This window comes from Sinocyclocheilus grahami, unplaced genomic scaffold, assembly GCF_001515645.1.
Source record: "Sinocyclocheilus grahami isolate Dianchi unplaced genomic scaffold, SAMN03320097.WGS_v1.1 scaffold1180.1, whole genome shotgun sequence".
NCBI classification, from domain to species: Eukaryota; Metazoa; Chordata; class Actinopteri; order Cypriniformes; family Cyprinidae; genus Sinocyclocheilus; species Sinocyclocheilus grahami.
In genome coordinates, this window is record NW_015506359.1 from 22,664 (window position 1) to 45,026 (window position 22,363).

At 39.0% G+C, this 22,363-nt stretch overlaps 1 protein-coding gene and 1 pseudogene across 5 annotated transcripts in view; both read left to right on the forward strand.

The window, feature by feature from the left end:
* The window catches only part of LOC107567686 (syntaxin 1A (brain)), a 22,709-nt gene extending 8,829 nt beyond the window's left edge, over nucleotides 1-13,880 (forward strand). The window contains exons 4-10 of one of the 5 annotated variants that reach the window (XM_016253406.1): nucleotides 2,952-3,026; nucleotides 3,592-3,674; nucleotides 3,777-3,885; nucleotides 6,479-6,552; nucleotides 7,638-7,775; nucleotides 10,010-10,120; nucleotides 13,290-13,880. In XM_016253406.1, the coding sequence (XP_016108892.1) occupies nucleotides 2,952-3,026; nucleotides 3,592-3,674; nucleotides 3,777-3,885; nucleotides 6,479-6,552; nucleotides 7,638-7,775; nucleotides 10,010-10,120; nucleotides 13,290-13,367 (668 nt within the window). In that variant the 3' untranslated portion in view covers nucleotides 13,368-13,880. Of the gene's footprint in view, nucleotides 1-2,951; nucleotides 3,027-3,591; nucleotides 3,675-3,776; nucleotides 3,886-6,478; nucleotides 6,553-7,637; nucleotides 7,776-7,866; nucleotides 7,936-9,810; nucleotides 10,121-10,829; nucleotides 11,119-13,289 lie in introns of those variants that run through there. The other 4 variants (XM_016253404.1, XM_016253403.1, XM_016253402.1 and 1 more) reach the window with 4 other exon arrangements.
* Nucleotides 13,881-15,606: 1,726 nt separating this feature from the next.
* Nucleotides 15,607-21,490, forward strand: LOC107567674 (rab5 GDP/GTP exchange factor-like; annotated as a pseudogene).
* The last annotated feature ends 873 nt before the right edge of the window (nucleotides 21,491-22,363 follow it).

Here is a 22,363-nt window from a genome sequence, read left to right on the forward strand (position 1 = left end):
AAAAAAAAAAAGATGCAAAAGTATCACAGAATGGTTCCATGTGATACGAGCCATATTCCAAGTGTTCTGGGGGCCATATTATAGGGTTTGGTGAAAATCAATCCGAAAGTGTTATTTAACGAAAATCCTGACATTGGCCGTTAGTCTTATGTGCACGACTGCACATTCATGAAACTCATACAATTCACCCCGAAAAAAGTGCACAATTTGGAGAAATCAAGATCAATAAAGGCACAAAATGAAATACAATGTCTAGAAATACCAAAGAAGTATCCATGCAGTTTCTTCACTGAGTTGACTGGAACTCTGGTTGTTAGATGACAGTCAGAATGAAAATTGGCAGATGTGAACACGATAACTTGTTGTGATGAACACAACAGATATATTCACCTCAGAGAAGAAAGTGCCGCAATGTTAAGTCAGTAAAAATGAAACTAACAGAACATAACTTGACAGTATGTCCCCTCCCGGAAGGCGCGACCTCACGCCGTAACAGAAGCGATGAGGTGGGAAGAGAGAGAAGAGGTGGGGGCTTTGGAGGAGGACACGGAGCAGGAGAAGGGGTGGTGCGCAAAGTGCAGCCAGGATGATTGCCCATGGCAAAGTAGATGGAAGGAGGAGCCATGGTGGAGGAAGTGGCTGACGAGAGCTCAGAGCGACCCAGGAGACAGCCAGGAGGAAGGCAACCCACGGCGGAGCTGAAGGAGGGAGGAGCCATGGTGGAGCCCTGCTGGGGTTGCTAAGTGAAACCATGGAAATGACTGGCCGAGGTGGAGCAGGTGGAGGTGGAGACACAGGCGGAGCCGAAGAGCTGCAGAGACCAAGCGATAAAGAAGGTCCTGGAGACCGAGGTGTAGCCACAGTGATGAGTGGCCAAGGTGATCCCAGGGAGCCGGAGGGAAGGAGGAGCCTGCCAGAGCCAAAGGGGTGGAGGGACGAGTACCTGTAAGTCCGTGGTGCAGGCAGAGTGATGACTGACCAAGGCAGAGCCGGAGGGACAAGGAAACACGGTAGAGCTGGAAGGATGATGTCCCATGGTGGAACCGAGGAACTGAGGAGCCAAGGCGGAGCCAAATGGTTGATGGGCTCCACGGGTCCACACTCCATGGCGGAGCTAGGGACCAGAAGCCCCAAGGCGGATCAGGGCTGCATGGCAGGACTGATAGTGGAGCTGAGGGGCTGGAGGGCGCCAGCGGAGGTGGAGCCGAGGGAATGTCTGGCTTCAGTGGAGCGTGCAGGAGAGGAAGGCTTGGTAAGGAAGCAGGCTCAGTGATGAACAGGGCTGGTGACAACAAAAATCACACTGTGATGGACAGGACTGGTGGTGATGAAGAACATTCAGTGCTAGATGTGACTGGTGACGAAGACTCTGAGCTGGACCAGCAACGACAAAGACACAGTGCAGGAAGGGACCAGTGGCAGAGAAGGTTCGCGGGTGGGAAGCAATATTTCCGTTTCCCAATCAGTTAGCCATTCCTCTGTATCCAGCTCCACCAATATACCCGCCGGCATGGATGTTGTAGTCTGTGGTGGGCATAAGCTGGATCTCCCGGTCTGCGGTGGGCTCAGGCTCCTTATCCGCCATGGGTGAGGGCTCTGGGTCTGACTCTGTGTGGTCCACAGGAGGATCTTGGGCAGGCAGGGTTGGGATGAGTATATCTGGTTCAGAGCAGGCTTCTTCCTCTACAATTAGTGGACTGCCCACCAGACATAGAGCATACTCGATGTATTCAAATAATTCGCAGTTGCTGTTCCCTACCAGCATGATTTGAAGCTGTTCATCATGAAGCCGCTACAAAAGTGTATCTTAATAGTGCACTCGTTCCAACTAACCTGATGGCACTCAGTCCTCAACATAATCCTCCAGTGGCCATCCTCCTTAATGTAAGGCCAGGAGTTGCTCTACAATATAGTCCATTATTCTCATTTGTGTTGGTCCGGTGTTCTGTAACGTTAAGCCCAAGGAAGATGAAGAAAGTTCAAAAACAGATCAAATAAAACATGTTTTTTTTAGAAAACAACAGAAGGTAATCCAAATAACAAGCCAAGCTACTGTCAGTGTGCACAATACACAAACAATTCCGGACACTGAGCACTGAACCAGGAGGAACTTAAGTAGTCAAGGTGATGAACAAGTTACAGACAGGTGTGATTGTTAATGAATGACCATGGTAATGGAAAGTGGTGGGAAACTAGAACAAAGGAACAGGAAAGTGATAAGTAAAATCCATGAAAATGAAACTTAACAGAGCATAACTGGGACAAGTACATAGATTGTACTTTGTGTCGTGTTTTTATTAATCTTGATTTCTTGTGTGCTTTTCCTGGTTGAGTCGTAGTGAACTGCTGTGCTAATCTCATGAATGTGCAGCCATGCACAGAAACCAACAGCCAAGTTCAGGATTTTTGTTAAATAATACATTAAATTTTGGTTTGTTTTTCACCAAACCTTATCTTATATCCCCCGAACACTTGGAATATAAGGCACTTGTCGCATGGGACCACTTGGTGATACTTTTGCATCTTTTTTTTTTTTTTGTAAAGCTTGATGCTGATTGTTATCCACTGCCATTATATAGATGACTGCAAGCAGGAATAGAAGGAAGGGGATACAGCATTAGAACAACACCAGGGTGAATACATTATGACTTCATTTTAATTTTTAGGTAACCTTTAGGTAATTTAGGTATTTTCCTCTGGAAATAAACAGAGGAAATCAATATACAGACAGTCAAAACACTGTAACTCTCTGCACAAAATTACTAAAAATGCATTGCATTAAATTAAAGATGCCTTCAGTATTTCTAGAAGGGAATAGTTGGTAAATAATGTGCATGTCTTAGAATATTCTGAATATGCTGAGTGCATTACATATAGATATATTCCAGTAGCTGGAGATCAGAAATGATGTGCATGTAAACATGTTCTGTGTCTTTTTAATTTTATGACAGAAACAAAAGCAGATTTGGAGGAGTTGATGACAGATATCAAGAAGTTGGCTAATAAATTACGCTCCAAGTTAAAGAGTGAGTCCTTCGTCCTCAACAACACACGTTGCAACCAGTTACATGTTGAAGCATTAAAGAATCAATTGCCTCTCTCTTCACCTGCCAGTCACAGTCGAATCAATGTCCTACAGACTAGCTTACTTCAGTTTGAATGTGATAGACTGTAGTGAAATAAATATATATATTATAAATAGCCAGAAACGTAATAGGCAGTCAGTCTAGTGACAATAACATTGTCTGATATGAGCACTCAAGCTTCAGCTGGTTCAAAATGCAGCAGCTAATTTAATAACCCTACCGGACGTCCTCCCAGTAGTGCGTTGCAATAATCTAATCTTGAGGTCATGAATGCATGAATAAGCTTTTTGGCATTAGAAATAGAGAGCAGTCCATATCATTTGCATTTACTATAATTCACTATTGTTCCATAATATGATGAAGTGATTAGTGATGTGTCTTGTAAATGCTCACCGTAACATCATGACACTGATTCCAGAGGATTTGGAATAACTTTGGTATTATTTATTTATCTTTACTCTCTTTAGCACTAGTAAATAATTAACCACAGTGATTTTTTTTTTAGATATCCAGCAGACCATAGAGCAGGAGGAGGCACTAAACCATTCAAAACATCCATCAGCTGATCTGAGGATACGGAAAACACAGGTCAGAGGGGTTGGACACGACTCCATTACAACCTGTTACTCACTGATGACTGGCAGATATGTTGGTGTGTGTACATTAATATAAGAGGTTTCTGTTTTTCAGCACTCCACCCTGTCACGTAAATTTGTGGAGGTGATGACGGAATATAATGCAACGCAGTCAGATTACAGGGAACGCTGTAAAGGACGGATACAGAGACAGCTGGAGATCAGTGAGTAAACACACACTCTGGTAACACTTCAGTTTAGGGACCAATTCTCACTATTAAATAGTTGATTATTAGCATGCATTTTACTACACTGTTACATTTTTTTGTGTGTGAAAATACAGTATATTCCAGGTTAATAATTGCATTACTTTCACCGTAATTTCACAGTGGCACTTCTCTTGTATTCTTGTGAACAAACAGCATCATACTGTGTTTCTACAGTGCAGATTTACTCTGAAGGCACCCAGCATGCAATGCAGCACGAATAAATCATGCTGTAGAGTTTTTTCATTCTTGTTGGTTTTATTTGTGCCGTTGAACTTGTTTTTGGTTCACTTTTAGCAGTTTGTGGTGTTGGTTTGTGTTTAGTATGTTGAGTTTTGATGTCACATCTTTCAAAGAAGTGTCTCTGAAGTTGCTTCATTCTCGTGAAAGATCCGTCCACAAACAGTTATGCATATGAAATAAGTTATTCATCTTCATGCTTAAATAATGCTAAAATAAAATCGTCATGTTCATGCTAAGAATAGTTTGACTATCTTAAAATCACTTCATATTCTGGTTTGTCATCATTTTAATAAATGTCTTCATTTGTCACATTTCTGACATGACTAGATCAGAAATTTGAATATGAATATGTAAGGTCAAAGAGCCCAAACTAATACAAATCACTAATCACCATTATGGTGACTTCAAAACAATTACAGCAGTACACATCTAAATTTCTCTCAGTGGCACAGTTAAAGACAACTTTATAATGTGAATTCACAGTAAAACAAGAGCAATAAATTACTGTGATGTTAGGCATCATTCTGCTTTCATTCACAGTCATTTGTAAGAAAATGGACCCCTAAAAAGTGTGACCAAAAACAAACAATTTTCAGTACAATAATATTTATACAAATAATAATTGTAATAACTGTAAGCAATTAATAAAACATAATTGCCCCAAAACAACACTAATGAGTTCTTCTATGAATGTATGCTTTAGTGTCAATTGCTTCTGTCTCTTCACATGATCCCTGACTCAAGTTAAGCTCAAGGAGTTGAGATGTCCATTTAGCAAAACCTTCATTCTGTTGTCAGTGAACTACTGTATGTTTGTGTTGATTTTGAGAAGATCCAAGCATGGCCCAATTTAAGCTTCCTGAGGTGTTGATGCAGTATCTGCTGGTACTTAATGGAGTTAATGATACCATTTATCCTAATTATTAATAAAAGCCCTGATTCCTCCTGCGATTGAGTCCTTGCCTCATCCCTTCATCCTCAACCCTGACAATTTGTGCATTATGCCTTGCAATGAAAATCAAATTCTAACATGAAAGCTTCAATTAGACCACTGAGTGCCAGGTTTTAAAGTCAGGATTGCTGTAAATATGTACCAGAGGTATGCAACAGGTCATGCATTCCCTGGGAATCGAAACCATGACCTCGACGTTGCTAGCGTGGGTTCTGTGTCAAAAGGATTTTTCTTGTGACTCAAGAGGAGTGTGCACATCACTCTGAACTGCTTGAAGTTAAAATGTCATTTTATGTATTTCCCAGCTCTCTTATGTCTTTGCAACACTAATGCCAAGGCATATTAGTGTTTTGTGCGGTACTGTCTAGTGTTCCTACGTCCTCTATAGGATTATATGGTTCTGGGGAGAACAGATGACCCCCATCTGTCTGACAGGCCTCACTCGAAACACACACGCCACGACAACGTCCACAGTACAGCTCTGCATTCAGTGTGTAATCAAGTCTGAGTCACGATACATCCAGATCACAGATGTGTGATCACTCCACACAGTTCATTATTAACTCAGTGAGCCACTAATTACAGACTGTCAGGGGTGAACAATGGTGCATGTCTCCTCACTGTGTCAGGCTAGTGATTCTCTATTGTTTTTCTCCGTTCTCATTTCAAAAAGTGCAGTAGAACTGTTTTTGTGTAATTAGCCCTTTAGAGAAACATTTCCTCCATAATGGATTTGCTCTTAACGTGACCCTTTACATTACATTTTCTGTGAAACCAGAGGGTAGTCTATTACTAGCAGTATTGTTTTGGCTCAGTCAGAGTGTACATTCATCACAGTTGTTGTGTATTTCTGTTGTTTGGTGAAAAACATGGTAGCACATAAGTTTAGGGAGCACATGTTCACTGCTGACTATGAGTTAGTTAGTAAGGTAGTCGTTAAGATTAGGATTAATGGATCTAGAATATGGTCATGCAGAGTAAGGCATTAATATGTGTTTTGTAAGTACTAATATACAGCAATATGTGAGTAATATGCATGCTAAAAAGCAACTAGTTAATAGTCAATAGTGTTCCCTAATCTAAAGTGTTACCAAAAACATTTACCCATCAACCCATGCGTCATACTGTAGTCTGGAGAGATGCAAAACTCTGCATATTCATGTTGACTTTAAAATCTATTTCATGAAGTTACTGAACCTCTCAGATTTAACTACAGTTACATGCCATTATGCATGTCTGCATAGATCAAATATGCATTGTATGTTTGAGTCTTTTTGTATCAAAGACAAAAAATTTAACCCATGCTACTTTGTGCTATAACACTAGCAAGATATTAATGTTTTTTTTTCTTTTTAGCGGGGAGAAATACAACAAATGAGGAGTTGGAGAGCATGTTAGAAAGTAACAACCCCTCCATCTTCACTTCAGGGGTGAGTGGATGTATAGCATCATATATTAGTACAGTAAAAATGTGCATTCTTTAAAGAAACAGACTGAGAAATGTGTAATAAAGTTATACAGTTTCTCAATGTATTGTACGTTTGTATTTTTTTTTTAATGTAAAAAAGTTCTCAATATTTAGATTTTTTTGCACCCTCAGATTCCAGATTTTCAAATAGTTGTATCTCGGTCAAATATTGTCTGATCCTAACAAACCACACATCAACGGAAAGATTATTTATTCAACTTTCAGATGATGTATACATCTCAATTTCGAAAAATTTACCCTTATGACTGGTTTTGTGCTCCAGGGTCACATTTGTGTTATTTAATTGTGTTATTTATTGAGTTTGCATTTCACTGTTTTTATTCATTTCTCAAAATACTGAATCTGTTTTTGTGCGAGTGAGATGAGTAAATGCATGTTGACATTTAGTCTAGATCGACAGTAACATCATGTTCACGCAGCGCAAGAATATAACACAATTTACAAATACGCTTATAGCCTTTGTGAATTTTATCTGATGGCAATGAATCTCTCACTTCTTTTTATTCCTTGGGTCCTACAGAATCGATAAGATACAGTTTGCGACAGTCTGCCTTTTTTTTCTGTTCCCTATTTTCAGTCCAAAACGTACTGTTTTAAACTCCTCGCAGACTGTTTGTCCGATTCTCACCAAATATCATCACCAGACCATTATTAAAGCACAAAGTTTTGTGTCTCAAAAGTACGCCACTTTTCCTCTTAGTTTATCGTGAGTGAGTAATGTTTGGGTTAATCAACCGAGTGTTCAGGATTACTGTCGCAATAAAAGATAAACCTGCTTTCTAGAGCACCCCGCAGTTGAGTTTTACTGGAAAGCAGCTTTGAGAAATGATGACTTTGGTGGGATGGGGCTCTAAGGAGGTCTAAAAATTTGTATTTTGTAAGATAGGAATTTTCAGCCAATCCCCTTCTCAGAACATCCTGCATTTTGTTGTTGTTGTTGTTTTTGCTCTCAGTAAAGCAGCCAGTGATTAAAGCAGAATTATGTTGGAAAACGTCCTCATTCTCACTTTCTGATTTTTGCTCCAGATCATCATGGACTGCAACATCAGTGAACAGGCCATGAATGAGATTGAGACGCGGCATAATGAAATCATCAAACTGGAGAACAGCATCCGTGAGCTGCATGATATGTTCATGGATATGGCCATGCTGGTGGAGAGCCAGGTGAGCTTCACTGACAGATGATTAAACAGCTCTGTGTCACTATCAATAACACAAAATCTGGAAACTGACCAGTGGATATCTATTTTTACAGGACATAATCAAACCCAGTTAAAATTGGGTTTAGCGTGACATGTAGAAGTGAGCCCTAGTCCTGCAGCATCTGAGACACTTGATCTGATGAATCACATTCACACTGTAAGGGAGAGACAAGAACTAAAACAGCGGTAAAGCAGTTGCAGTGTTTAGTCAGACTGCTTTCATGGGTGCGCAGTGAACCAGTCAGTCGGCTGGCAACTCAACTCACCCACATTATGGTAACTTCAGAACTCAGAAATGAAACGTAAAGTGTGGCGGCATCTTCAGTCGTCAAACAAACACAGTCTTCCAGTAGCTTCTGCACGTTTGAGCTCTTTGCAACAGTTACTGTATGATGTTGAGATCCATCTTTTCACACTGAGGATAACAGAGAGACTCATACACAAGTATTGATGCTCAAGAAGGTAGCAATGATTTAAGAGCCGAGGGGAATAAACTTGATGGTCAAGGTGAATTGTTCCTATGGTTTCTGGGAAACATGTAAATATCTTATGTAGCTTCGGAAGAGCGGAAGTAAATAAAAAAATAAGATCTTTAAACAAAATAAAAACAGTTTATGGGCCTGTTTACACCTGGTCACTTCATGCGTTTTTTCTGATCGGATAGCTATCAGATCGTGTAAAGACCAGGTGTAAATGCCCTCCGAAACACATTCGAGACGGATATGAATCCGATCGCTCAAACCACTTCAGGAGGTGGTCTGGGCCGCATTCCAGACGAAACTGGACAAGTGTAAATGCATCTGGTGGTTGAAACCACATATGTAAATTTTACACCTCCCAAAATGATAACATAATAAACGTGTGAGCGTGTTATAGGCTATATGGCATTAGTCAGGCTGCGCTAATGCAACACGCATCGCTGCGGACGAGTAGCTGAGTACCTCTTCAGCAAGCCGACGTGCAAACTGCCACGAATGAAGCTGAAAGTAAGACGCAGACGGTCAACACACACTCATCTTCATTAAAAGTAGTAAGACAAACTTATCTCTCCAGTGCTGATGCCGCGCGCTCTCCTATTGCGGTCTTTGATCTTAAAATGAGCTGATAATTAATCAAATGCAGCGCTTATCTTTTGATTTTGTTGACGTGAACTGAATAGAAGATCAGATTTATATCCATTTTGCGACGACACATTTATGTGGCCAAGTGTAAATGGAAACGTTTTAACAAATCAGATAGATATCCGATCAGCGAAAACGCATGAAATGACCAGGTGTAAACAGGCCCTATACCAGTCATCGAAGGGAAATTAACGAGACACAGGTGAACATGATGAGTAGCCAAGAAAACAAACCAGGGCATAAGAGCCAAGGAAACATGAACATGGGAACAGTGGAACAAAATAAACTTCAGAACAGCTATATTTTAGCAATATAAAACCCATGACCACTCCATTTGATAATTATTCTGTCCTGTCTTAAACAATCAGTGGCTCAAAAAAACAAAAACAAAATCAAGTCCCGTCCTACATTCTTTTCTCATTCAAGAAGCAGTTTCACTCATCTATACGTACTACAAAAGAAAAGACGTTTGCAATTTCCATTTCCAATTTTCTTCAATTTAAACATTCAAGCAAATTGAGCTCTCTTTTGTATCTTATCATGGTTGAACAGACAAATGCACACCAAATTACCATTCTGTCATGTCCTGAGCTGGCATCTATGCACTTCCTTTCACTGAGCCCTTTGAATTGTATACATGTTTTCGATTGGCCGTCATTGGAGATAGATGCCGTTTGCAGTCCGATGTAATTACAGCATCTACCAGCAGGGGCTAAAACTTTGACCCCCTGTACACCTTGAGCTCTATTTTGTTCAGTGCTAAATATATTTACTGCAGTGTGCCGTTACCCAACATATTCTCCATGAAAACAAGAAATGGTCACGTTCATTCAGTAAATAGTGTTTGGTGAGCTGTACTTTCCTGTTTTCTTTCAGGGAGAGTTAATAAACAATATAGAGAAGAATGTCTGCAGTGCACAGGAATATGTGGAAAAGGCCAAAGAGGAAACCAAAGCAGCTGTCAAAGTCCAGAAGACTAGCAGGACGGTGAGATTGAATCCATTAAACTCCTCTGAAATCACCTTTCTCTTTTTCTTTCCTCTTTCTCTTGGGCCGTGTCTCCTGCTCTGGTCAGGGAGATATGATAGACCGTATAGAGTATAATGTGGATCATTCAGTGGATTACATTAAGGATGCATTGTTAAACACCAAGAAGGCTGTAAAGTACCAGAGTAAAGCGCAAAGGGTGAGTGGAAGATATGTCAGTGCCTGCTGTCTGTCCTGCATGAGCTCATTTCTCGCCTTTTCCCATTCCCACTCCTTATAGTGTTTAATGGGAAGCTTTGTCTGTGTGCTGTCAACATTAATCTAATGCTCTCATTCTCAGTCATTGAGGTGCTGAATTCATTTACACAGAAACTATCCAATAATAGTTCACCCAAAAATGAAGATTTGCTGTAAATGTGCTCACTCTCAGTTCATCCGAGATTAGGATGAGTTTGTTTCTTCACCAGATTTGGAGAAATGTAGCATTACATCAGTGTCTCAGCAATGGATGCTCTGCAGTGAATGGGGGCCGTCAGAATGAGAGTCCAAACAGCTGATAAAAACATCACAATAATCCACAGCACTCCAGTCCATCAGTTAACATCTGGAGAAGACAAAAGCTGAAACTAATCCAGCATTAAGACACCTGCAACTTCAGACTGTTGCTTCCTTTATTCATAATATTGCGTTCTCCATGGAAAAAAGCATGCAGTGCAGCTGAGCTCCAGTCCCATTTTGTTCCACTGTAGAAGGAAAGGGTTTGGTACAGGAGAAACTGATGACTAGATTTTCATTTCTGGGTGAGCTAGCTAAACCTAGTTGTTAAGGTTTGTAATATGTTTAGTGCTGAGATATCATGAACTGAAGATCCCTGCAGTCCTCTCACTTTCTGTCCATATCGCCCACAGAAGCTGATCCTGATCGGCGGTTGTGTGTCCGTCTGTCTTCTCATCCTCATCATCTCTCTAGCCATTGGATTGAGCTAACCCAGTCACTCCGCTGTCTGCTTGTGACAAACAGGCGCTCAGGACCATCTGTTTGCATACTGTATTATTTGTGATATAGCCGATAGATTCAGTAGATTTTGTTTTTAAAAAAATCAGACATGCTGGGAAATTACATACAGACTAAGTGTGTTAAAGGGGTCCTATTATGCACTTTTACAAAGTCTTGATTTTGTTTTGGGGGTGTACTAGAACAGGCTCTCATACTAGGTTGTTCGAAAAACACATAATTTTTCACATATTTTACATTATTACAGCACCTCTCTCCCCAGTCTGGCACGAACGGCTCGAAATAGTTCCTGTATCAAATGAAGGCCCGCCTTCTGAAATACGAAATGTGTGTGTTATATTTGGCCAGTGTGTCTTGTGATCGGTTAGCTGGGCCAGTGTGTGTTGTGATCGGTTAGCTGGGCCAGTTTGTGCTGTGATCGGTTAGCTGGGCCAGTGTGTGTTGTGATCGGCAGCACTCGGCGCTTGGTCGGGAAATGTACCATAGCCGCCTGCGAGCTTCAGTGTAAATATTGCGTCAAAATCAAATCAATTTGAGCGCGATTTAAACCCGGATGATTGTAACCACTCTAAGTGTCTCCGACATAGTGATAACACTCGTTGCCTTCTCGAGTGCAGCTCAACCAGGTCTCGTCCCATTCGTCGATATTTGTGATATCACAAATCCCGGTAAATATGCGTTGTAGTGTAAACGAGTCGTTCGTTGTAGTTTTTGAAAAGTGATTTCTGTTAAATAAAATATCTCCTTTTGAATTGGACTTTGAGCTTTGTAACTTTGCAGATCTTTTTTATGCTCAAACAGCAACATTACAGAATAACTAAAGTTGAAAAAGTGAAAAAGCATTATAGGACCCCTTTAAATGTACTGAAAGACAAAATGAGATGAAATGGGCTACGATGTGCAGTGTCTAAAAAGTATTCACTTTCTGTAAAGTTATTGTTTTACATGTCAGTTGACTTTTTCTGATCAACAAAAGATTCAAAGAAGGCAGACAATACTATTACCGTGTGAATTTCAGCACAACACTTCCTTTTCAATGGTCAAAAAATGAGATGTAAGATTTAAGTAACTAAACATTTCATATTTGACAACCCTGAGTTACGAAATATTTATTGAAAGACAATAAATCCAGGAATGCAAGCAATTCAAAAGGAGACGTTTTCAGCATATTAGACATATTACTATACAATAAATTCTAGTTCTAAATTTCTACTGTTTTATATCCTACTCAAATATTGTCATTCCAGACCCAAATGCTTTTGTCATGGAATTCTGTTTTTACTTGTTTACTTTTTTCACTGACAGATGAAAATGAAAAAAGATTGACATGGTTTTAAAGCCTGCCCATTTGTGCCTTCTAGGCATCTTAAAATGCACTTATGTAGATCAGGGGAATCTAACATTTTCCCAGGACATATGCCTGCCAAACCCCTTAAGAAAGCTCATCTTTTCTAAACCTAATCTAAAACCCTGTGTACAGCCACGAACCCCAAGTTTTTTTTGCAGCGTTAATTTTCCTCATGGTCTAAGTTCTGCCTCAATGCTGAATCTTCCAGATAGAGGAGAATCTACACTGCAATCAGTGGCTAGACTTTGATTTATTACACACATATTTGTGATCCTGCAGCACAAAAGCAGTGTTAAGTCGCTGGGGTATATTTGTAGCAATAACAATACATTGTATGGGTCACAATTATGGCCAAAAATCATTAGGATATTAAGTAAAGATCATGTTCCTTGAAGATATTTTGTAAATGTCCTACCGTAAATATATCAAAACTTCATTTTTGATTAGTAATATGCATTGCTAAGAACTTCATTTGAACAACTTTAAAGATGATTTTCTCAATATTTAGATTTTTTTGCACCCTCAGATTCCAGATTTTTAAATAGTTGTATCTCGACCAAATATTGTCCGATCCTAACAAACCATACATCAATGGGAAGATTATTTATTCAGCTTACTTATTTATTAAATGTCGAAAAATGTATACTTAAGACTGGTTTTGTGGTCCAGGGTCACATATGATTGTCATTTAGCTATTTATGTCACTGATATGAAATCCATTTCTTGCAGCAGTGATATTTGAGGCGCTCCATTCTACTGAGGGTGAATACTTTTTATGGGCACTTTTTATGTCTTCGCCTCTGTTTGTGTTATGTACCGCTGTGTGTCACATGTCTGCTCAGCATTGTGGCATGACTGTAAATGGTAAACAGTGTTATGCATTTGCTACACTCCTTATGTTCAAAATGATGCCATCTTGCCTGGGTCTTCTACTTTTCATGCTGCCTGGAATGTTTTATCTTAAATTTAATTAGATTTTTTTTTTCTTGAACTCTTCCAAATGCAGAAGAAAATCATGATTATTATCTGTTGTGTGCTGCTGGGAATCGTTGTTGCTTCTATCATTGGTGGTGTGTTGTCCTGAATGACACACGTACAGTGTGATGTGTTTAGAGCAGATAATAAAGAGAATGTTTGTTTGTTTCATCAAACCTGAGCAAAAGTCATGTAGTGTATTCTAGCCTTTATTCTGGCTATTGTAGGTCATTGTATTTTTTCAAGAATTAAAACACAGGTCGCCTCTGAACAAAACAAAATGTATCATCTGTCAGTGTGATACTTTGAGGCTCTTTGAAGCAAACAAATTCTCTCAATCTATATAGCGATAAACAGAAAGCAGTGTGTGCCGTTATCATTAATGAGCCACTAGTCTTCTTTAAATTGCAAATAAAGATCTGTCTTTGTTTTATTCTGTTGTTGCAAGTAAAGTTCCAGTTTATTCACACCTCAGATTATTTCCAGATGTTTGTGTGCTTCATATACACGTGAATGTCTAAAGAAAACATGCATTACTCGATTTTAAAGTCCTCTAATTCATTATAAGTAAAGTGCTGTATAGACATGTTTCAGAGGACATCCTCTCCATCTGCTCTGCGAGTCACATTTGGAGTTTGTACATAAACATGCAGAATCGTAACTGCATCTTAAATGGCTTGACAAAAACATGAAAAGACAAAGAAATGTGGCACTAATGATAACAGTCAAAACAAGAGTACATGTTGACTGCCTCCATGCAATAAATTAACTTATTAAAATGATTAAGAATGTCCAGCTATGTTATGTTAAAGGTGACCTATCATGAAAATCTGACTTTTCCAGGTGTTAAGTGCTATAATCAGGTCCCCGGTGCATCTACCAACCAAGCAAACGTGAAGAAGATGAACCCAGTAACTTTGTTTTGGGAAGCCTTTTTCTGCAAGCGTCTGAGAAAACCAGCGCGTGCTGGGACAGCCGCTTTCTGTGCGTGTGCTTCGGATGTGTGCTCTCAGAAAACCCTATATCAGAAGTTTAAACTCATATGGTTTAAAACGCATGATTTCAGCGCGATAAACATGATATTCAGAACCAAAACAGATGTTTTTAGCAGGTCTGAGCTGTAATGGCGCAGCTCTATTCTGGAAAAGGGGGCGGGGAGCAGCAGCTCATTTGCATTTAAAGAGACAGCCCCGAAAAACAGCGTGTTTCTGCTTCCACTCAAAATAGGCATTTTCAAAATGATATAATAAATGATCTGTGGAGTATTTCGAGCTGAAACTTCACAGACACATTCTGGGGACACCAGAGATGTATATTACATATTGTAAAAAGGGGCATAATATGTCTCCTTTAAGTTAGCTTGTGTACTAGCTCACACTTTAAACTTGCCAATACTGTTAGCTCAAACTACGTTTTATGTTCCTCATTTTTAAGTCGCTTTGAATAACATAGTCTGCTAAATGAATACTTATGACTGGTTTTGTGGTCCAGGGTCACAGATTTTACAAATAAATTTACTAATAAATGACTATTTGTTGTAAATAATTATATATTTAGAATTTGTAAGTATATAATCAAATGTATAGCTAAATTAAGCTATATGTGCAATTATACATTCAGGATCTATAACTAGATTGGTTGGATTTCTGTCATTCTGCTAGTATGAATACATTTCTGGGCCCTTCAAAATATGTGATGGTGCGCATAATACCAGAGAACTGTGTCTTGCATAATAAGCAGTTCTTATTGTTTATCGTAGAGCAACACCTGTTACACTCTCCTCGGGCCGGAACGACATTTGAGCAAATTGTAAAGTGTATATTGTAGTTAGAATTTGAATTAATTTAATTTATTTATTGCCCATACTGCAAAAAATATATATTTTCAAATATATAATTTATTCAGGAGACCCATTCACCGGTAAAAACAGTCAATCAGCAAAGCAGATTATGTCTTCATTAAACTAGAAAAGCAAGTCTAAGCAATACTTGTACTAGGCAGACTATTTGACTATCAGTTGCTTGGGTTTTTTGCACACATACAGTACAAAAACCACGGTCTGTGGGTCACACTTAGCCCCGAATACTGCTCCAAATCAGTCATTCAGGATTATGAGGGTTTGCTTGGGTTAAGTGGGCTGTGCTTTGGCTTTTATCAGACATGGGAAAGTCATACACTCGACAGCACTGGAAGTGTGGATATTTGGGCAGGGCAAATCTTGTAGTTCTATAGTTGCAAAATAAGGTGGATAATATCTTACAATTTATGAGTAGATTGACTTTTATTTTATATATTTTGACGCCTGGCGCGCAGGAAATGCGTCACAATCTCCGACATCGCAACACAAATAAATATGATCAAAACATCAACGAGGAGCGGTAACTGGTTATTCGTGATCTTTTAAACTCGCTGGGAAGAGTAAAATACATCCAGATAAAGCTGTTTTCGGTATTCACCTCTGTACGAGAAGTGTGACACGTAAGACAGAACGCTGTTATTGTTATTAACACTTTGAAGATCTTGTTTATGAACTAATTTTTTTAGCATGTACAATAACACTTGGTATTTCTGTTAATTCAGCGTGATTTATTTCATTGTGAGCACACGGCAGTTTTCAGGAGACGCCTTTTCTTTTCAAGAATGATAATAATATACTGTGGTACTGAATAATGACTTGTTTTTTGATGTACCGTGGTTTTAACGCAACTGATAGGACTCAAGTTGCAGGAAGAGTCTGTTTTAAAACATAATAATAATACCATTTTTAAGTGTCACTGGGTTTTATAAATGTAGATGCAGCGTCCTCTGAATCCTTTAACAGCACTGACTGACAGATCTTGTCTGTAGAGAAGTCATTCAAGCATGGCACTGTATTATCTGCTGAATATGTTATATTTGTCTTTATGCAGGTTACCGACACAAGCCGGTTTGTTTCAGTGCAGGATGAACGCTCAGGGGGTGCGCAGGGGCTTCAGCGTCCAGCAGTCTGACCTGATGTGTAAGAGAGGATGCGGTTTCTACGGTAACGCCGTCTGGCAGGGCCTCTGCTCCAAATGCTGGCGTCAGGAGAACCAGTGCACCCGAGCCAAGCAGATCGAGGACGACAGAGCGCTGGCCGAGAGGTGAGTGACGGTTCGTCTTCTGCTATATTTCACTCTCCTGTGGTCAGCTGCTGTGTGTCTGTCAGGCTCCAGAGAGAGGAGGAAGCTGTGTACGCCAGCAGCCGTGAGGAGGCACGTTCACGACCAGAATCCTCCAGAACACACACTGTGCCCATAGTGAAGAGGTTTTCACCTCCGCTCCCAAAACACCTGCAAGGACAGGTACGACCTTGAGTTTACAGTGCGTTACACATAGGTCATGGAAACCTGAACATAGAATAAAATCGTAAAAATGCATTAAAATTTCCATTGTGTATATATATATATATACAGTATATATATATATATAGTTGTGAGTGCAATCCCTAACAGGGTCTTAAAAAGTCTTAATCCGCCCTTCCAAAAATTTAAGACCATAAAGGGTCTTAAATCAGAGCAGAAAGTCTTAAAGGGATAGTTCACCCAAAAATGAAAATGTGATGTTTATCTGCTTACCCCCAGGGCATCCAAGATGTAGGTGACTTTGTTTCTTCAGTAGAACACATTTGATGATTTTTAAGTCCAACCGTTGCAGTCTATCAGTCGTATAATGCATGGCAATGGTAACAAAATCTATGAGAGTAAAAAAAAACATGCACAGACAAATCCAAATTAAACCCTGCGGCTCGTGACGACACATTGATGTCCTAAGACACGAAACGATCGGTTTGTGCCAGAAACCCAAAAGTATTTATATATTTGTTTACCTCTAATACAGCACTATGTCCAACTGCCTTGAGCGCGCGCACGGCATCCGGTGCGTGAGGTGTGTACGCGTTCTGGCGTAGTTTATGTTAATGTGTGTGTTGATATCCAGCCGAAGAGCAATCAACCATAACTTCAGGCGAGCAGGCTCAGAAGCTGGGAATACGTGGAAAGTCACCACTCCTGAATGAGTTCGCGCGAGAGAACGTAATCTTTTAGTTTTAAGTCAGTTTGAACAATCCGGATAAGCGCAAGTAAGTATCATTTTGATTAGCCGTCGTACCTACAATGACTGTGCACTGTAATCTTCTTCTGCGTTATTGTCTTGTATTCATATACAGATATCTAAACATCTTTACATCACAATACATTTACAGTACTTGAGATGCAAACACGAAACCTTGTTTCCTGAGAAACTGAACAAAAGTAAGTGAGTCTATGCATGAAGCAAGGACAACAATCTATCATTGGGGAATGAAAACTTGTTTTCACTTTGAATTAAGCAGTTTTTCTGAGGCAGATATTTGTACTTGTTTTAATCATAAACTCACCAGTTTCTCAGAAAACAAGACTCCTTATGTAATTTAGCTTTCGATTTAAAACTTTGCTGTGCTGCTAATACAATTTATTGTTTGCTCCCAAGGCGTTTACGTTTAGAGAGCATATTGACGTATTGTGTTCTATTCAGTATATTCCTTAAATGTTCTTTACTTGGTCTTAAAAAGTTTTAAATTGAACTTCAAATCCTGCAGAAACCCTGTTTAAATATCCTTGTGCAGTAATCATGAACGACTGGAATATATATTCAAAACAGACAATAATTTGCAATAGTCCCTCAGTTTGGTTTTCATTTTTATAATTGAATTGATTTCCTTTAAATTGGCAGAAAATACCTTCCATAAGTTTGTAGAGATCATGTTTACAGTAATGCACTTGCAGTGGGAGTATACAGGGCCAATTCTTTCTCTCTTTCTTTCTTTCTTTCTTTAATAAGAATAGCAAATTGTGAGACCCACAATATCGGATGTGTGTGTAGAGTTCAGTGAAATGCAGCATCAGCAAGTTTTAGTCTTTTCTGGGCACAGTGCAGTAGCATTGCACACACTCATGCCATTAAGCTCAACCTCAGAAAAAAACGAGAATTTCAGCAATTCCAGAGCTTTCAGTCATGTGACGGCGTTTGTACATCTCGCTCTTGTTCTCGCACAGATGCAGGAGCTCCAGAGACAGCCGTGAGCACCTCGCTCAGCCGACAGCCCAGTGCAGAGCGTGATCATGTGACACAGCGCTTCATTGACTTCCTGAAGCCCTTCCAGAGACCTGGATATGACATTTTTGAACAGTGCCACGCCTTCTTTGAAAATATTGCTCACGAAAAGGTGAAAAACTAGTATGCTGATATTTTCCAGCATCCATGCTTCGGAAGCAATAAAAGCTGAATTTTGTATTAGATCGCAATTTGCACAATTTTTTAATAAAAAGATTAGTAACTGAATGGTTTTTCTTTCTGCTTGCGCTGCAGGTGGTGAGGATTTCTCAGACTCTGTGCAGGATTTCTATCAAAACATGTTGGAGTACTTCCAGACCAACTTAAAACGTACAACATGCAAAGTCAAGTTTTTTGTTGTTTTCGTGTAAATAATGAATCGGAGAGACCTATTCATTTATAAGATTTACTGAATTGACTGTATAAGGGGTTGGCAACCTTTTGTCTTGATTTTTTTGACATTTTTGTCATGAAGTGCCATTTTTAATTTCTCTAGTTAAGTCAGAAACTTGCTTATTTAAATAGTAACATTATAGAAATGCAACAAAAAAAAAGTGCTGGCGCATCACCATCATTGTGATATGTGTGTGGAAGTGTACAGTTATAAATGCACTCAATCACATAGTATGACTGAAGCAAAACAGACTCGTGCAGATTAAGCACTACTGTTGTGATTTGCTTTGTGATGTAAGTGGCTTGTGATGTTCAGTGGTTGCAGAAAATGGTTTATTCCGGCTGCACACTTGTGTTGACTTGCACAGTTTGACTTTCCTCACACTGTTTAAAAAAAAAAAAAAAGAACCTGTTAAATGCATGGCAGCATTCATGGAAATAATGGTTAAAGATCTTTTAATTATTATTATTATTATTATTATTTTTTTTTTTTAAGGTCAATGACTGGGAGCTGCCAAACAAAAACTGTAAAATTAAAGTAAAATATCCTAATTTATATACTAATTTTTTTAGATGTTTTACAAAAAACGCTGTTACTTTACAGGCATTTAAATAGTTGTATCTCGGCCAAATATTGTTCTATCCTAACAAACCATACACCAATGGAAAGCTTATTTATTCAGCTTTCAGATGATGTATAAATCTCAAAAAATGATTTGACCCTTATGACTGGTTTTGTGCTCCAGGGTCTGGACTTTCTTTTTATTTTCTTAGATTGAGCTGCTTCTAGTCAATTCTCTCAGAAGTCAGTGCCTTTTTTTTGTTGTTGTAAGATTGTGCTTTTTGAGAGATATGAATATTTGAATATAAAGATCAACTACATATAAAAGAAGGATTTGTAAATATATAAATACACAAGTACTACTAATTGATAAACAAAAGAGCCATGCAAAAGAGACCAAAGAGACGTGAGAAGGGACTCGGACAAAACCCCTCTAGTGCGTTTAGTATGGTCTTCAGAAATAAAATCTAGCCTACTTTATCTGTTCCTATGGGGTGCATACAAGACGTTTTATACACTGAAGTTGTGTAGTTCTTCATAAGGTGCATCAGATTCTTTTGTGAGGGGAGCTTGACTCGTCCTCATTTTATTTCGGGACACCCGCTAAGGAATTTCCCTCTAACAGTTAAGAACAAATGTTATCATTTTTTTAACAAAAAGATAGACGATTAACTGACACAACAACATTTTGCATCAATATTTTAGAGTTATGGTCATTTCTATTGAAATTATGTTCAACCAACAAACTACACTGAGTTAGAAGAACTTAATTTGTAGCATAAACATATTTTTAAGTTGATTACTCAAAAAAATTCAGTTGCACCTACTAATGGATTTGTGGGCCTGGAAACAATTAATCTTATCTTTTTCGGTAACCACAAAAACTTCAACATAAACTCTTTTACATTTCAAACATAACCGCAATACACACTAACCGTTTATTAACACATTTGTGACCCTGGAGCACAAAAACAGTCATAAGGGTCAATTTTTGGAAATTGAGATTTATACATCATCTGAAAGCTAAATAAATGCACTTTCCATTGATGTGTGGTTTGTTAGGATAGGACAATATTTGGCTGAGATACAACTATTTGAAAATCTGGAATCTGAGGGTGCAAAAAAATCTAAATATTGAGAAAATCATCTTTAAAGTTGTTCAAATGAAGTTCTTAGCAATGCATATTACTGATCAAACATTAAGTTTTGATATATTTACGGTAGGAAATGTACAAAATATCTTCATGGAACATGATCTTTACTTAATATCCTAATGATTTTTGGCATAAAAGAGAAATGTATAATTGTGACCCATACAATGTATTGTTGGCTATTGCTACAAATATCCCCCAGCGACTCAACACTGCTTTTGTGCTCCAGGGACACATTTATTTTCCTTATCCAGTCCTATTAAAAGCATGCTGGTAACTAGAAATCCACTACCCAATTTCCATACATAACAAGAGTATTTTATTAAGCTACTACAACTTTTTTTAAAGAAAATCACGTAACACAGAAATTTGTGTTTGCATTACACACAATATTAAGTTAATGTGATGATCAACATTATCAACAGAAGTAGAATTTTTACCTTGAAGTTTACTTAAGTTGTTTAGAGTGTATGTATGAATGAATATGTTTAATGAAAGTTATCAAATGGAAAATTGTTAACTTTCATTAAACCGCTGGCGTTCTTTATTTAAAAGTAAAATAAATGGTGTTTGGTGCGATCTTTCCTTCCTTCCTACTGTTTTCGTCCTTGGCTGATCACATGCCATGCACCTCTGCTCACCTGAGCATAAGGAAGTTTAATGGCAGTCCCGTCCTAAAGAGGTGAAGACCAATGAGAAGCCCTGTGCTTGCTACTTGAAGTCTTCTTCTAATGTAATGTTCTTGAATCAGGCCGCTCATCTCTGAACTCGTTCCTGTTGCAGTGCTGCGCCGTGGCGTTCATCGAGAAGCTTGATGCGCAGTCGCTGAACCTGAGTCATGAAGACTTTGAGTGCCACATGTCCGGTGCATCGTCTCCGTGGGGTCCCGAAGCCGCTTCATCTGGCCACAGCTCACAGAACGGCTTTAGAGAGGAGCGCTGCGCGGCAGAACCAGAGATGGAGCCGAGGAGAGCGGAGGAGACGCGGCCTCTGGAAACAGACCTCATCGAATGAAGCGAAGGCCAGGACCTCTCAGTGCTGGGCTTTTTGGAAGAGCCACCTGTACACACCTCCAACACATTCACTATTGACTCAGACAACATAGATGGCGACAGCCTGCCTCCTCCGTTACAGCCGCAGAAGTTCGCTGGATAGCTCCCGTCTTTACTGGCCTCAGACTGACAGCGACTGGTGATTTCTGTCTGCAGGTTAGTGATGGTCTCTGTGCGTGTGATGGGACTGAATGCATTCACTTCGGTTCTTTATAGAGTGATCAGCAGTCATAGGTTTATATTTTACTCCAAAATGAAAACAAATAATAAGAGAATTTGAAGGCTAGTTTTAGGACCATTACGATTTCTTTGGCGGTATTGTGAAAAACAAAACAAAACTTAATGTTGGTATTTGCTGTACTGCGTTTCATTTGTGTGAATATAAATGTGACCCTCGAGCACAAAACCAAGTCTTAAGTGTAAATTTTTCGAAATTGTGATTTGTGCATCATCTGAAAGCAGAATAAATAATATTTCCATTGATGTATGGTTTGTTAGGTTAGGACAATATTTGGCCGAGATACAACTATTTGAAAAAAATCTAAATATTGAGAAAATCATCTTTAAAGTTGTCCAAATTAAGTTCTTAGCAATGCATATTACTAATCAAACATTAAGTTTTGATATATTTACGGTAGGAAATTTACAAAATATCTTCATGGAACATGATCTTTACTTAATATCCTAATGATTTTTGGCATAAAAGAGAAATGTATAATTGTGACCCATACAATGTATTGTTGGCTATTGCTACAAATATCCCCCAGCGACTTAACACTGCTCTTGTGCTGCAGGAACACAAATGTTAAAAATTGTTTTGCGTTAATGAGAATCC